Below are 16,261 nucleotides of genomic sequence, written 5' to 3'. Positions count from 1 at the left end.
GGACGTGACCGAAGCTGAGGCAAGCCAGGCAATAGGCCTATAGGCCCGATGGTAATTGTAAAGCAATTTACAAAAGATTCACTGAACAAAAATGCTGATGTGGTACATGAAATGTGGAGAATGAAATGCAATCAAGCATTTTGGACAATGTGGAGAGACAAGCCGCAGCAGATTAAATGCTTGAGAGAGAAAAAGATGCGGTTTTAAAAGGACGTGCAGACCGAAGCTGACTAGTAGCAAAACAGCGATCAAAATATTACATGGCAGTGAGTTTTGTTTTCAAATGTTTTCATGCAAGTCTAGATAACAGGTGAGGAATGTTTAGGGGACAGACTATCATAAATCCTCAAATTATGGCTGGGCAAAGCACAGCACCTTTATTTGGACTATGGCTTGTAGGCTATTCGAGTCAGCTATAGGCCTTTATTTCTTGCGTTTTACTGTGAGACATAGGTCTATAGTTTTCGTTATAGGAGCGGCATATCGGTAGGCTATCAATGGAAATGGTTCACTATTAAGTGTCATGTATGAAAGAGTGCCGGGATTTCCATCCGCTTATTGCGAGATAAGGCATCCGCTTTCATTTATTCATGGAACGTGTGCTGTGCTACAAGGGAAACCTTATTCCGTATAGCCAAAGAGGTCTAAGATAGCCTAAATTTAGTTATTTTTTAAATTATGCATGATTTACTTTTTTTTATAAAATGCGTAGGCTGATGCCTGGCAGCAACAATTGTGTTTAAATGTAGGTTATTGCTTCAGCCTCTAGCTCAGAAAAGGGCTGCGTGCGACTGGTAGCTTGAGAGCAACGTGTTGGAGACCCATGGTGTAGAATGATGACTTTTCATTGGCAACAATATTAAACCAACCAACAATATAAATTATTATTGAGAGCTCTTTTATGAGTTAAATTGAAGCAAAATTATACTGGCTTTTATTTGTCCGAATCTGAGGCCCGGCTATGAATAGAATCCAGGCCATAATTTAAGCATTTATGTATGCACGTGTGTTTCAGGCATAGCGCAAGCACTAATCTCTGACTGAAAGTGCACAGGACTTGTGCATTTGAGAGCGCTCTCTCGAGGCTGTAGGGTTCATGTCAGTTAATATAAATTAACATTTAAAAACATGTTCAATTATATAATGTTTTTCATATATAAGTCGCACCTGACTATAAGTCGCAGGACCAGCCAAACTCTGAAAAAAAGTGCGACTTATTGTCCGGAAAATACGGTATATCTCGAGCCTATTATGAAGTAGCCTACAGTGCGTTATGTCCTGGGATTTGGACGTGCTCCAAAAGAAAAGAAAACTTCGGGATAGATTTTTATAGATGGTTATGAGGAGCAATATGACAAAGAAATTTGATGATCATTGATCGTTGTTTTGGGACGTTAAGCCTTTTCCATATGTGTCAGTGAACGAGATTGAAGAAACATGCTGTCACGTCAGGTAACCTAAAGATTCTTAATGATTATGAGGAACAATATGAGAAAAATTTGGTGATCGCTGATTGTTGTTTTACGACATTAAGCCACGTTAAGCTTTTTGCTACAATAGCGTTAATGAAGAATAAACGCTCAGTGTCATCTTTGGCCAGGTGCGAGGCCCATCAGACGAGAGGCCATGGGCGACGGCCCAAATATTGCTGTTTTCATGAATACAAAAGTTGGGTGACCCTCCCTCCTAGAATAAAAAAAAATGGGTGACCCTCCCCTCAACAAAGAATAAAAAGACATGACCCTCCCCTATTTTCCTCCGGTGGTCCATTCCATAAATACCGAACGGTCCCTAAAACACACTACAGAAGTTGAGCTATAACGTCTGTGTTGTCAATGTAGGCTACAATGTTTACTTGGTCCTTTACCTACTCATTTCTGCATTGTTCTGGTCTATAAATTAAAGTGTAGCCTGGCACGTGAATCAAGCTTTCCAGTTGTAGTACATCGTAATCTGTAGGAAAAAATGTGGCTGACAGACCTAGCAAGCTGTTTAAGTTATAGCAGTTGGTTATCAAGATACTTAGTATCAGAATGATCCGTCCTTACTCATATGATTATCAACAGCAACAACAAACCCTTTGCCTGCACAGTTTTCTAAGCTGTTTACGTTTTATATTTTAAAAGATATGATTAGCTATCAACTATCCTTAAACTGAAAACAACAAAGAATTCTGCTTTGTTTGCAATTTAATATTATAGGCTAGTATTTAACTACCAGTAGCTTGATGGTGCAACAATTGTATTGTACTCTACCTTTTTTTAATTGTCCTAGAATTGTTGAGAGAATTCTTTAAAAAGCTTAAACTGTTTACCATGTTAGTCGTTAGGTTAAAAATGTGTCAGCCTAATGTAATGTAACAACTTCACTTAAATACCTTAGTTGTATTGAACAATTGTACAATTGCAGACATTCCTTGTTTTGGTATAACTTAAATTTGTTTGCTTTTGCCTTTTAGGTTCCAGACCAGACCAGACCAGTGGTGATGACCGTGTATTACATTTTGTGTGTGCCTGTCTGTGTGCACACCTGTCAACCAATCTGATGATGTTGCTAGCAACATACCCACTAACATATATTCTTACAAACATGTGACCATATCTCAACATTATCTGTGCACATACCATTTAACCATACTGAGACTTATCCGAGATCTACACTGAGACATTCTGAGAACTATATTGTTGTGTGAGGACTATACTCACTAACTATATGGAATATGTATACCTGTGAATCATATTTGTCAACCATTCATACCTTTGAATCATACCTGTGCTGTGACATCTGGGGCTGACTCTTTTATTCTTCAGTGTATATATCACCATCAAATTTGGCCTATTACCATTAACGGAGGCCTCTAGCTGTTGCTGCCAGTTCAGAATTAAAACTGATAAATAGATAGATAAGATAGAAGTTCTTTAAGTATGCAAATTCAGTAGACATCTGGATTCTCCCTGATCATTATTGGTTAACTTTAAAATTGGTTTCAACAACTTTGATTTTTTGACTTCAAGCTTGCATTGGTTGTTAAGTGTTCATTAGTGTGTTCTGAGTATCATTCTGCTGTTGTTTCTGCAGTACTGTATTAAAACAAAGAATGTTGATCAATGTTGAATGAACAATTTATTTATACTGACTGTCATATACTTTAAGCTAACATCTAACCAAGTAAGTGGTTTTCAAGAATACTGTAAGTCTATGAAATCTGAACAATCATACTGTAAGTAATGTTATACACAGCAGTTTTCTGCATTTACATGCAATGGTAATTCCCTGGAATTACAGTACATTTTCTAGTTAAAGGTTGTTGCCTCCAAAATGGCAAATGAGACAGTAGCAGTTAAAACCAGTAGTCGAGGACACTAGGTGCGTTGACATGGAAACTTTTAATTTGATTAAATAGAATAATGGCTCAATCAGAATAAAAATGACACAGAATAACCTAAACACCTTGATCAGAGTAAAACTGAAACATGAATCAGAATGATGGTTGGAGAGGGGACAAACAAAAGAGAGGGATGACAGGAGGAGAGAGAAAGAGGAAAGTACAGTAAGGTGGATTTGACAACATTACCAGTCAGTTTGAAGGAGAACTTCATACTACATTACACCTCCCTCCCCATTCACCTGTGTGTGTGTCTGTGTGTGTGTGTGTGTGTGTGTGTGTGTGTGTGTGTGTGTGTGTGTGTGTGCATATGCATGCATACTAAAAAAAGAGAAATAAAGAATTATGTGTGTGAGTGTGTCTGTGCATGTGACTGCATGACTGTGTGTGTGTGCGCATGTATGATGGATGACCATAGGGTTGGGCATACACTGAGACACGTTGTCATGCATGAATAATGGCGTTATTACAGTCATAAGCATGAGAACTGCCAACGCTGTGATGAATACCAGTCATACGTATACTGCTCAGTAGGAGAGAGAGATAGGGAGAAAGAGAGAGACAGAGAGAGGGAAAAAGAGGGAGAGGGAGGGAGAGTAGGAGAGAGGAAGAGAGAGAGAGAGACAGACAGAGAGAGAAGGAGAGTAGGAGACAGAGAGGGAGAGGGAGTTAGAGAGAGAGTAGGAGAGAAAGCGAGTCACTCACCATAGAGCTGCAGGAGGAAGACCAGTCTTACTACACCATCCATTGTAGTCTCACTGTAGTCTCACTACACCATCCACTGTAGTCTCACTGTAGTCTCACTTCCCCATCGACTGTAGTCTCACTGTAGTCTCACTCCCCCATCCACTGTAGTCTCACTACCCCATCCACTGTAGTCTCACTGTAGTCTCACTGTAGTCTCACTACCCCATCCACTGTAGTCTCACTGTAGTCTCACTACCCCATCCACTGTAGTCTCAGGCTACGTTTACACTTGGCCAGCTATTTTCATAAACGGACCCTTTCCGTTTTCAAAAATAACATCGTGCACACCTGTCAGCTTTCAAAAAAGTTCTCGTTTACACTAACTCGTGTATATGCCGTCAAGAGCATGCCAAACCTGGTGGCAGTGTAACGAGAAGCTCAAGCCCACGTTAGCCAATCAGAATCCTGTAAATAGCAACAACAGCAACAAATCACTTCCTCTTTCTCTCTGAAATGTATTTGCAAATGTAAACAGACAAAAAGGGTTTGCACCAACATAAATGCGACTGCTACTCTGAATGCATCCATGATCACCATAGCCAAATGAAAATGTAAACATAGGTCACACTTTTGGCGCATGTGCAAGTTCTAGATAGATAGATAGATAGATAGATAGATACTTTATTGATCCCCAGGGGAAATTCAAGGTCTCAGCAGAATACAGACAACACATACACATTCTTTAACAGCAGAAAAGTAATTAAAGTATATAATATAAAAACACAACTAAGCAATACGGACAGTAGAAGATAAAGAATATACTAAATATACTAAAATACAAATTATACTAACTAACACTTAATCTAAATCAATTCTAAAAACAGTATCCACATAGTGGTGATTAATAAATCAGAGGCGCTTGCAATGACTGAGGCAGGGACTGAGCCTGTGATTCTCTGTGCATAGTAAGGTAAAGTAAGGTGCTCTGTGTGAATGTGTGAATGAGTGTCATGGTGATAGTGCAATGGTGATAGTGGTCATGGTGATAGTGCAAATGAGTAAGTCCAACAGTGCAACAATGCAGAAATAAAGTCTATATGTCTATATATTTAACTATTTTAAGAAAAGGTATAAGTGTGGCCACAGTTCGGCTGTGGCATAGAGGGAAGGGTTATACATATGTGCTAATGTGCTAATATAGCATGCAAACAGTGAGGCAGAAAGACAGTGGTAAAAGTGGCTAGTGGACAGACAGTATCCAAACATGGAGGGGGTGAAGAGGCAGACAGACTATGCAGAGAAGTCTATCTCTCCTCTTCCCTTAAGTGAAGCATTCTGGCGCATACTGTGACGTAGGCTGCCTAAAACTCAGTTTTTCTCAGTTTACATGCAAACGCGCAAATTACGTTTTCCAAAATCTCCACTCTGGCCAGAGTTTTTAGAAAGAATCGTTTTTCGAATTCTCCGTTTGCGTTTAAATGAAGGGCACAAACTAAGGGAAATGTCTCCGTTTTTTAAAATAACCATGTACGTGTAAACGGTTCTCACTAACTCATCCACTGTCTCCACACTGAGCTGTTTGTTCAAGGGCGATTCTGCACAATTGCATTTAAGTGTTAGTATACAGTGTGGACTAATATTTAGGGTTTCACATTAAGAGATATGGTATGGGTAAGAGAGTGTTGTTGCTGCTCTGAGTAGTTGTATACCCATGCTAGTATACTAATGAGCATTACGATATAGCAATAATATCTAATATACTTGTGACGGCAAAAGTGCACTTTTGTCTGAGCATTTGTATTGGGAGTCATGCCATCCATTAGAAATCATGTTGGAATTAGCACCATGTCATTCACCGCAATAACTTCAACTCTACTTCTACTGTCTGTCTATTTGTGTCCTGTTGAAATGCACAAAGGAGGGATAGGTTTGACTCTGCTTGAGTGAGATTGAATAGAATACATTTGAATGATATTAAACTGAACTGATTTCTGAATGAAGTTGAGCTGAACTGAATGGAATTGAGTCAAGCGAGCCTGTGGTGAGTTGGGGTGCTGAGCGTAATCAAATGGAATTTAATTGAATCTAAATGAAATTCAATGAAATGACAGAATTGAATGCAAATGGAATTAAAGAGACTCGAGGGCAGTTAAGGAGTCAATGTGTAGTGTAGCTGCAGTGTAATCATATGAAAAGAAAAGCATGGGACTGAATCTAAATGAAATTATGGATATGAATCTGAATGAAATTATTGAGCTAAATCTGAATTAAATGAAATAAAGTGATGGAATTGAAGGTAAACCAAATTAAAGTTGTGTGAGGCAAGCTGAGGTGCTGCAGTGTCAGCTCAGAGTCTAGTGGAAAGGAGGAGGAAGAGGAGGTGGAGACCACAGCTGTGTGCGATGAGCCAGGTCTCCTCCCTGTGATTTACACAGCCATCAAACACACACACACACACACACACACACACACACACACACAGAGAGAGAGAGACTCAGCAGCATTAAAAAACACTCACCTTCATGCTGGCACACACACACACACACACACACACACACACACATACACACATGTACAATTCACATGTCATGTCAATTCACAATGTCCATGCACGATTTATATACCACACTGACACCCAGGACACCCCATCCGCAAACCACATACACACACACATACACACACACACACATTCAATCGACGCTACAGAGTGTGCAGGCGCCATCTCCCTCAGCTCAGCGTTCTGCCTCCCTTGGAGTCTTGAGTCCTCATCCTCATCAATCTGGAATTAAAAGTTATTGATTAAGAGTGTGTGCCCTGCAGCGAGCCCTGTCCAGCAGCTGCCACAGACCGTAGCGCAGACGCCAGGGATAATGCCTCCACACACACACACACACACACACAAACACACACACACAAATGGGCCACCATACACACAAGGCTACAGCGTTAATATTTTAGAGGCCTGGGAGACATGGACACACACACAGCCGCCGCCGTGTGGTTCAAATGGCGTCTGTAAGCAAGACAGGAGAGAGTCCGACAGGGCGGTCAGTTCGAGAGACAGCACAGGGATGGGAATCACTGAGCAGATGGGGAGGGAGAGAGAGAGAAAGAGAGAGAGAGAGAGAGAAGAGAAGAGAGAGAGAGAGAGGGGAGAAAGAGAAGAGAGAGAAGAGAGGATAGAAGGAGAGAAGAGAAGAATGGAGAGAAAAGAAGGAGAAGATAGGGGTAGAGGAGAGAAGGAAGAGAGAATAGGGAGGGAGGAGAAGCTCAATAAACACATGAGTGACAAAGGCAGAAAGATTGGTTTGGAAATTCAATTGGATAACGACTTTGGAAAGTCACGACAGCCTTGACAATGAGCTGGGTGGGAAAGATGAGAGATGAGAGAAGAGTGAACCGGGGACAGCAGGAGGAAGTGATTAAAGAGGGAACGCGTAAGGTGGAGGTGTGAGAAAGTGATGAGGGCAGTCTGACCCTGAGCTGCCCTTTGCACAACATCCCACCTCTGGCTCACGTCATGGGGTCCAGTCTTTGAGCTCCACACATCCAATTCCGACTCCGTGCAAGATTACGCGTCACGGGAAATAAAATGGGCACATACTCCACTTATAAGCATGCATGATACTAGCAATCGGTTGATTTATTGGTTTTGCGCGTGAAGCCGTTTCGAAGAGTGGGTGCGCACATCCAAAGTAAAGTTTTTTCTGCAGGTGCCAGACAATAGTATCAGACAGTAGAAAAAGTGTGGTCTGCACACTGCAACTGCTCCAAAATATAAACTTTATTCATTTAAAAGCAACGTTTCGATCCCCTTGGATCTTCGTCAGGCATTTGCGCGTGAAGCCAACACGCCCCGTGGTCCCAATACAGTTAATAAAATAAAATGCTAGCTAATGCAAGGTCACTATAATTGCTGAACAGGCGAGTCGGTATATAGAACGTTTATAGGCTAGTCTTAAAAGTCTCTGTTCGGGGGGAGGAAACGTAGCCTACTGAGCCTGTGCTGCTTTGGAGTCCTTGAACTGCTGTTGGGAATTATGATAGTTGTCCGTTTGCCCTCCAGAGCACGGGCCAAGAAATTGATTTCCATGCGTGCCCTTTTATGTTTCCCGGTCGGCGGGTGTTTTCAAGCTTCAGTTTAACGGTTGTGAGTCCCGACCATTTAAACCGCACAGTAGGGACTCGGTGTGCCTCGTGAGACAGTCGACAATGAACACGTTTTTTTTTTTTCTTTTGATGAAAACGTTTATTTATCTCTTACACTTTCTGAGATTAAACTTGACTGCGGCAGAATTGTGTATTTGTCTACTGCAGGTGTAAATTGGCTTGGATAGTTCAATGAAGGGGACTCCAAAGGCATGTTTTGGTGATAAGGCGCACAGGCGATGCGCGCGGAGACGAGGCTTCAGCCTAGGGGCGAAAATAGATTTATGCCCGTAACCATGGCAACGCCGCACTGTCACTCTTGGCGAGAATTAGCCAACATTGCCAAGCAGCATGGCGAATGACTCATGATTAACAACAATAAAGGAAAACGAGGCAAAGTCGTTCTTAAATATCAAGTCCCCAGCCATCTGGAAAACCTAGGCAGTGGTTAAATGACATGAGAATAGGCTGGGCATTCGTTGAATGCATTTCCACAAATGGGGCATTTAGTTGCATTTTCATACGCATCAAATGTGACCTGCATTCAAACGTAAACACACTTTTCACCATGTTTTGTTTGAGTCCAGCCAAATGTGTTATTTATTGTTGGATTTCTCAGCAGTCTCTTCGTATGGCGCAATGTCATCACAGGTAGTATTTGTGGCGTGAAGATACACGTTGCGTGAAGGCGAACCAATAACCGACTGTAATTCAGAAAATTGCTTTCATTATATGAAGCCTGTCTGCGACTGACTGGCTGTTTGATTGATCGATGGAAGCCTCACGGAAATATGGGCACTCCGGTCCTGTCAGAGCTCATTCAGCACAACTAAAGCAAGTCGCTCTCCAGGGTCCTGAAATCAGCCTGCGGATACGACTGAAAAGTGTGTGTGTGAGAGAGAGAGAGATACTCAGTATATTCAGAACAGGCTGCTCGGAGAGTGTCAGTAAAGGACTGCAGACTCTAGTAGTATGTCATAGCCACAATGTGGAGTAAGCTATAACGTAGCGACGCTGATGCCCCAGTTTTCATTGAACAGCTTTTAGGCAGAATAATTATAATAGGCTACACGCCGGTATAATTAAACGATGTGACATGGCACGGCTCTGCGGTGCTTAAGTGAGCATGATGTGTTCACCTCTCCCGTGCATTATTAGAATTATGTTATCGCATATTATTTAGCTCTGTGTGCTATTTTGGTCAAACGCTTGCTAGATATGTCCTGTACATATTTCTCGGCCAAATCTTGAGAGGCAAGCCCGAGTTTGAATGCCTCTTGATCCCTCTCGTGGTGCCGTGACAGACATCGCAGCTGTTGGTCAGGGATCCAGCTGAAAGTTGTCTCCATCTAGCGGCGCGCCAGCTGTGTGTGTGTGTCGTGCCCGCGTGTGTGCGTGTCTCTCTCTCTCTCTCTCTCTGTATGTGTGTGTGAGAGAGATAGAGAGAGAGAGAGATTGCGTGCGTGAGTGCTGAGAACATGAATCAACAACCGATTTGGTGGTGTGGAAATTTCTCTGCCATGGCGTCATTCAAGGCCCCTCAGCTCATAGTATTTGCCACACCTGCTTAATTTACGCTTATTCTTTGTTCATGGTCGCATAATGTATAATGTTATAATTGGCTTATTTTTGTATCATGCATGTGAGACAAACAACTTTCTAACAAGACCGTGGCATCTTTTTTTATGGAAATGTGATTCATTATATACGGTTCATCAGCAGAGAGACCGTGAGCTAAAACACTGAAAGGGCACCGGGTGACATTTCTAATGTGTGAGGCACGAACGAGGGCTTCAGCGCGGGGTGCTCCGTTTCATGTGCGCAAGTTAACCAATGCCCGGAGCACGTGACACGCCCCCGTCGAGCGTAGAGCGCAGAGTGGAACTTGGGCGCCACTGCAGCTGCACGGCTCTCCAACGGAGTCGCTAACAAGGGAAGAGCGGACGAAGCAACTTCCAGCAAATCAATTGTTGCTGCCTCTTCATTTTAATCCGTTCAGTGATTTGTTAATATCGTGGGAGTCCCTAGACTCCATTTTTTCGGCTCGGGACCAATCATATTTGGGGAATAGGTGCGAGCGCGGACCGACAAAAAAGAACTGCAGTTTTTTTTTATTCCCTCCCCTCGTGTGGAGGCAGAACACTGGCTGTACTTGTCAGGGTGGTCCCGACGCTCTGCGAGGCTGCACGAGAGAGGAGCTTCAACACGAGCAGAAATACTGATCAGTTGAAAAGCCGTCTTTTGACCGATGTCTGCTGGACGAAAGGGATGTCCTTGGATGACTGCGGCAAAGTTATGCACCTGAATATGAGCACGGAATTACCTGTTTGCTGAACTTGTTGCTGTATCGTACCCAATCTTTTGTGGACTTTTTTGTTACCAGTAACTGGCAGGAGACCGTGGTTTTGCCAGCAGGATTGTAACATTTTTTAGGCACATTTTTAAGCTTTTTTTTTTATCTTCGGAGCACACCAGCCTTTACGCAGAGGTGAGAGCACTTTCACTCCGGATTGTTTAGCTTTTAATTTCCTAGTTTCCTAGTCAAAGCACATGGGTACTTGATACATTTTTAATATCACCTTGTAATTTATGGAATGGGAATGGTTTTACGCAAACATTCCATACGCGGCTGTTGTCTTATCCCATCACAGTACCCTGTGTTTCTCACATTACTGCTATAACACAGTGCACCCCGTTTGATTTTTCTCTGAATTCTACACTTACTGGATTATATCCTTTAGTCGTGCGCCGATCTAACCAGCGTCATTTGCATTGATTCTCCAGATGCCTATCCGCTGGTCCGCACGCCTGTGATCAGTATACGGAGCTTCGTGTCTGCTTCAGCCGGACGGGGCTTGCAGATTGTACAGAATGGCAGCGGGAGTCGCCGCTTGGCTACCCTTCGCCCGGGCGGCAGCCATAGGATGGATGCCGGTGGCGAGCGCGCCTATGCCGGCCCCGCCACGGGACAAGAGGCGGACGCAGGACGGGCTCATCATCCTCAACGTCAGCGGCTCGAGGTTTCAAACTTGGCGAAACACTTTGGAGAGATACCCGGACACTTTACTTGGAAGCACAGAACGCGACTTCTTTTATCATGAGGAGACCAACGAGTACTTTTTTGACCGCGATCCAGACATCTTTCGGCACATTTTGAATTTTTACCGCACCGGGAAACTGCACTACCCGCGCCACGAGTGCATCTCTGCATACGACGAGGAGCTGGCGTTTTTTGGGATAATACCGGAGATTATTGGGGACTGCTGCTATGAAGAGTACAAAGACCGCAGGCGAGAGAACGCGGAACGCATCGAGGACGATGAGGATAAAGACAACAGCAACGACTTGCCCCCACCAGACATGTCGTTCCGCGAGACCATGTGGCGGGCTTTTGAGAACCCACACACGAGCACCATGGCACTGGTGTTCTACTACGTCACGGGGTTCTTTATAGCCGTTTCCGTCATGGCCAACGTGGTGGAGACGGTGCCGTGCGGGAAGACCCAGAATCGAGTGGAGATGTCATGCGGCGACCGCTATGCTCTGGCCTTCTTTTGCCTGGACACGGCTTGCGTCATGATCTTCACGGTGGAGTACCTGCTCCGGTTGATGGCTGCGCCCAACAGGTTCAAGTTCGTCAAGAGCGTGATGAGCGTCATTGACGTGGTGGCCATCATGCCCTACTACATCGGCCTGGTCATGAGCGACAACGAGGACGTGAGCGGGGCCTTCGTCACCCTCCGGGTCTTCCGCGTCTTTCGGATTTTCAAGTTCTCGCGCCACTCGGCGGGCCTCCGCATCCTGGGCTACACGCTGAAGAGCTGCGCCTCGGAGCTGGGCTTCCTTCTCTTCTCGCTCACCATGGCCATCATCATCTTCGCCACCGTCATGTTCTACGCCGAGAAGGGCTCGACCGCCAGCAAGTTCACCAGCATCCCGGCTGCCTTCTGGTACACCATCGTCACCATGACAACGTTGGGGTAAGTAAAGTGTCGATGACGAGCCGTGACGGCGGCAAACCTCACGTTCACTTTTTTTCTTATTTGTTTATTTTTCTTGGCGTCTTGGAAGGGAAGATATAATTAATTCTCAAGGGGCTCACACATTCAATATGCCCCATTTAGGATGTGGGGAGGAAGCCTCCATGTTAGTTTGGGAAAGGTAACTAGCCAGGCAGCTTGCAGGCCGAGTGTGGTCAGATCGAAGGCCAAGGCTGCAGCTCTGGAGCCTGCTAGAGACGATACACTCCCCTGCCGTCCTAGTGGTTTTGCTCTCTCTCTCTCTCCCTCCGTCTTTCACACACACACACACACACACACACACTTCACACACACACACACACACTTGCACACACCTATCGGCAAGGCCGCAAACACACACACACACACACACACACACACACACACACACACACACACACACTCACAAACACAACACACACACACACACACACACACACACACACACACACCTATCGGCAAGGCCGCATAGCCAGCCACTATAAATAGACCACACACATCAAACGGGAGGAGATCAATAAGGAGATATGAATTCTCTCACTCGTCATTCCCTCAAAGACCATACACACACACACACACACACACACACACACACACACACACACACACACACACCCCAAACGCACCAGCATGTACCTGCTCTGTATCTACACACTCGCATTTCAACTGCCATGGCTTATTAATTGCACACACCTATATGACAGCAAAGCCAATAAGAATGTAACAGCTTGTGCTAATAATGTATAACACAGGTGGCAGCTACAGCCACACACTGTCCCTCAAAGCAGTGAGTATCCGTTCATTCATTATGTGTTCCCTTGGGCAGAGGGCTGGGTTGGGTTGTGTTGTGTTGCGGCTGATTGGAGCTGTCCGTGGTGCTGAAGTCGACGGCTCATCCACATACAGTACATCAGCCCGAGGCTATTCTTCTGTCACACATACACACGCTCACACATGTGCAGGGCACACACACACACACTTTCTCTCTCTCTCTCTCTCTCTCTCACACACCCACACACACAGAAGTACACACACACACACACACTCTTTCTCACACACACACACACACACACACACACACACTCTTCTCTCTCTCTCTCACACACACACACATGCACACACACACACACACACACACACACACATACACAGACGCACACACACATGCAGCCACCACACTTTGATCAGTGATTTTTTTATTGTTGTATTATAATAGATGGACCATAATCCGATTATATAAGGCAATCTACCCTTCTAGGTATCTGTTTCTAGTGTTTACATGAATGATTACGTAAGCCGCTTGAGTTCCATGACAATGTGGATGTTCAGTTCCTTCACAGGAATGAAGTAGTTTTCACAAGAGTCTCAAATAGGATTGGATCGCTTAGAATCCTTTGGCATGAGAGAGTGAGTGAAATGCCTGCCTGCCTGTGTGTGTGTTTGGGTGTGTGTGTGTGTGTGTGTGTGTGTGTGTGTGTGTGTGTGTGTGTGTGCATGTATGTGTGTGTGTGTGTGTGTGTGTGTGTGTGTGTGTGTGTGTGTGTGTGTGTGTGTGTGTGTGTGTGATGAAGAGAGTGAGAGGAAGAGGGGTATGTGCTGTCACACGCCTTATTCTGTGTAATTTGTGTTGTTGCCTGTTTTTGGATGATATCAATAAAAAAAACGCAATTACTCCCCATCACTGTGAACAGTGCCACTGTGCTGTTAGAGCTGCCTCTCCCACTTCCTCTCTCTGTCAGTGTCTCTCTTCTCTCTATCCTCTCTCTCTCTTTATTCTCTTCTTTCGCCCCAACCCCCCCCTCCCCACCTACTGCACTTTTTCTCACCCTCTCTCTTTCTCTCTCCCTCCTTCATCTCTCTTTCCCTTTTCTTCCTCTTCCCTCTTACTTTCTATCTCTCACACCTCAATCTACTGCTCTTTCTCTCTCTCTCTCTCTCTCTCTGATCCACTGTAGGGGACTAGGTGTCTCTCTTCCCTCCCTCTCTCTCCCCCCCTCCTCCCTCTCTCTCTCTTTCTCTCTGAGCCACTGCAGGGGACTAGGTGTCTCTCTCCCTCCCCCTCCCCCTCTTTCCTCTCCTCTCTTCTCTCTCCCTCTCTCTCTCTCTCTCTCTCTCTCTCTCTCTACTATCTGAGCTACTGCAGAGAGTAGGTCTGTGTCTGGCTCTGTAGGGAGGGCTGCTAATGAACTGTGTCTTCCAAACAGGCTGCACTGCTGCGGGGTTACGAGGCTGCAGCGTCTCCTCTGCTCTTATCTCTCCCCTGGACCTCCTTCTGCCTATTACCAGCTCGCCTGGCGTGGGGCGGCGTGGCGTGGCGTGGCGTGGTGTGGCGGTCGTGTGGCGTGGCATGGTGTGGCGCTCGTATGGCGTGGCTGTCGCGATGCGTGGCGTGGCATTGCGTGGCGTGGCGCTCGCGTGGCATGGTGTGGCGCTCGTATGGCGTGGCTGTCGCGATGCGTGGCGTGGCATTGCGTGGCGTGGCGTGGCGTTGCTTGGGGAGGTGTGGCGTGGCACGGGAGCCGTATTGCCGTGGCGCGGCGTGGCCTCACGCTGTACTGCTCTCCTCATGCAACACAGCAGCTCCTGCTCTCTCTGCGCTCAGCATTTTGATCCCTACTTTACTCACTCCCTTATTTCAGGTTGCTTGCTCACGCTCTCCTATACTATTCTAATCTATTCTATTCTATTCTATTCTAATTCTATTTTGTTCTATTTCTAATTATAATTCTATTTTAATTCCAATTCCAATTCCATTCCTTTTTTAATTCTATTCTATTGTATTCATTTAATTTCTCTTCACTTTTGATGTTTGCACTCTTTCTTTCTTTGCCATGTGTTCCCTCTCTTTCGTGTCCTCCATTACATTCTTTTTTCTTTTCCTTTCCTCTCCTCTCCAGCGCCAGAGCTCTGAGTGCTCTGTCTTGCACGCCTGCTTTGATCGTTGTCTCCGATTCGTTCCGGCGTGTCCCAGGCCCCATCTGTCACGGCCCTTGACAGGGTTGATAATGTCACACAGGTTAGCGAGCATTCCGCCGAGGAACCGGAGGTGATGACGGGAACGCTGATGACCGCGGAACAGTTCCGTCTGGAGCAGTTAGATGTGGTGAAGTGTTACTGTAAAATGTCTCGTGGCGAGAAAGAGACAGAGAGAGAGAGAGAGAGAGAGAGAGAGAGGAGGAGAAGGAGAGGTGGACTCTGTTAGATTGGACTGCATGACAAATGTGCCCGTCTTTTTTTAATGTCTCATTCTCTCAGAGTCTGCACTGTGACAGTCACAAGATGGCAAGGGAGAGAATGAGGAGTGAGAGAGGAGAGGAGAAGTGAATAAGAGAGAGAGAGAGAGAGAGAGAGAGAGAGAGAGAGAGAGGGCAGAAGAAGAGAGGAGAGGAGAGGAGAGGAGAGGTAAGATAAGGTGGAAGTAGGCAGGTTATTATAAACATACTTAAGTGCACAGAGGAAATATTGGTTGGGCAGGTGGGGGTGAGGGTGTGTGGATGCCTTTCTACTGGCCCATGCAGGAACAGTTAGCTTTCTTCAACAGGTGTTTGTCCTACCCTGTGTTGACACAGTGTGTGTGTGTGTGTGTGTGTGTGTGTGTGTGTGTGTGTGTGTGTGTGTGTGTGTGTGTGTGTGTGTGTGTGTGTGTGTGTATTAGTGAGAGTGCGCTGGGATACTCCAGACTGTCACTGAACTACGAGAGGCTGTAGGGCAGCTCTCCTGACCCATACAAACCAGTCCATAGAAGAACAACAAATGCAATGGAGCTCGCCCTGATCTGACAGGTATCTAGCCTTGATGGGTCAGGCCTCTCACCCTGATTGGTCAGGTGTCTCACCCTGATTGGTCAGGCATCTCACCCTGATTGCCAGGCATCTCACTCCGATGGGTCAGGCATCTCACCCTGATTGGTCAGGCTTTTAGCCTTTGACTCATCTTCAGTGGTTTGTCGACCTGTTGTCCTGTTATTCCCCATAGACTTACCCCCAAACCCCAACCCCATCACACACACACACACACACAC

General features: G+C 45.3%; 1 protein-coding gene across 3 annotated transcripts in view; it reads left to right on the top strand.

Annotated features, from left to right (window-relative positions):
* Positions 1-9,730: 9,730 nt before the first annotated feature.
* kcnd2 (potassium voltage-gated channel, Shal-related subfamily, member 2) overlaps positions 9,731-16,261 on the top strand; it is a 178,159-nt gene continuing 171,628 nt past the window's right edge. For 2 of the 3 annotated variants that reach the window (XM_048268034.1, XM_048268032.1), the window contains exons 1-2: positions 9,731-10,709; positions 11,006-12,201. In XM_048268034.1, coding sequence (XP_048123991.1) covers positions 11,093-12,201 — 1,109 coding nt within the window. In that variant the 5' untranslated portion in view covers positions 9,731-10,709; positions 11,006-11,092. Of the gene's footprint in view, positions 12,202-16,261 lie in introns of all 3 variants that reach the window. The other variant, XM_048268033.1, reaches the window with a different exon arrangement.

This window comes from Alosa alosa, chromosome 17, assembly GCF_017589495.1.
Source record: "Alosa alosa isolate M-15738 ecotype Scorff River chromosome 17, AALO_Geno_1.1, whole genome shotgun sequence".
NCBI lineage: Eukaryota > Metazoa > Chordata > Actinopteri > Clupeiformes > Clupeidae > Alosa > Alosa alosa.
Note: the sequence above shows the minus strand (reverse complement) of the source record. Positions and strands in the feature narration are given on the sequence as shown.